General features: G+C 38.4%; 1 protein-coding gene across 1 annotated transcript; it reads right to left on the bottom strand.

Annotated features, from left to right (window-relative positions):
• Nucleotides 1-225: 225 nt before the first annotated feature.
• On the bottom strand, nt 226-1,046 carry LOC107580710 (proteasome subunit alpha type-6-like). The gene is made up of 3 exons (XM_016266365.1): nt 897-1,046; nt 581-662; nt 226-498 (listed from the first exon to the last, which is right to left on the bottom strand). The coding sequence occupies exons 1-3, from the start codon at nt 1,044-1,046 to the stop codon at nt 305-307; spliced, it is 426 nt and encodes a 141-aa protein (XP_016121851.1). The 3' UTR covers nt 226-304.
• Between the last annotated feature and the right edge of the window lie 23 nt (nt 1,047-1,069).

Genomic DNA, 1,069 nt, shown 5'->3' with positions numbered 1-1,069 from the left:
GACAGATATTGGTTCTCGTTCCAAGCATAAACTCACTTTATTTAGTTCAACTTCTAGGAATACAAGACTTTATATCTTATCGTTTCATTTCAAGTAAATGTATCTTGATTTACAGATGTTTAGATATTTGTATTGGGAAAAAATATATATAAATGTTCTGAAAACATGCAACATTTAATGCCATGACTTTATAAATGTAAGACTTTCTGCTCTGACTTAAGATCTTTCTGAATAAGGACTGTTTTGGCACAAAAATCAGGGTGAAAATTGAAACAAAAACATGACATGCTCCCTTTAAACTACTTTATGTGTGTGTTAATAATTCAGCAAGTGTTGACTTACAGCAGCCGAGCGGCCTCATCTCTGCATTCTGTGTATAAACCTGAGAGATGTCAGCGATCCTTTTACAAAGCATGTCTACTGGAATCTCATAACCATACTTGTATTTCCAGTTGGCGGCCTCATAACGAGCTCGCTGCACTTGAGACCTGCTGTCAGCTGAACGCAAAACACAAGCCATTAATGAGAGCATCAGTTTCAGCAGACATCATGACAATGACTATGTGGATGAGATCTGTACCTGTCATTCCTGACATCACGCAGCCGATGTTCTCCGTGATTCTGAATAAGTGTGTGACAGTGGAAGAATCAAGCAGCTTGTCCTGGAAAACACAGACTGTCTTCGATCACCAGCACCACTGGAACTCAACTTACCAGTAACATTAATAAAAGTCACCCTTTCCACAAACCAATTCAAATGAATGTTTGTATGTGTTGCTTTATTTGTGGGCAGGTTATAACATAGCCAATTACAACATCGTTTATTTCTCAAGTCGATTCTGAGAGAATTTCCACCTAATTTGGGGTGGAAAAAGGGTACATGACAGCAGACTTACTGGGACTTTTTTCTGTGTGACGACTACTGCACAGTCTTTCCCCCGAACAGCAACCGATGTCAGACCACCCTGGTTTATGGCCTTGAACGCATATTCTGGAAAAATGTAATCAAAGTTATTTAGAAGGTTAAAAGTTACTAGCAAATTCATTTCAAAATTGCTCTATGGGAATA

This window comes from Sinocyclocheilus grahami, unplaced genomic scaffold, assembly GCF_001515645.1.
Source record: "Sinocyclocheilus grahami isolate Dianchi unplaced genomic scaffold, SAMN03320097.WGS_v1.1 scaffold40822.1, whole genome shotgun sequence".
In the NCBI taxonomy this organism is placed as follows: Eukaryota; Metazoa; Chordata; class Actinopteri; order Cypriniformes; family Cyprinidae; genus Sinocyclocheilus; species Sinocyclocheilus grahami.
The sequence above is the reverse complement of the archived record's forward strand: the minus strand, read 5'-3'. Positions and strand labels throughout refer to the sequence as shown.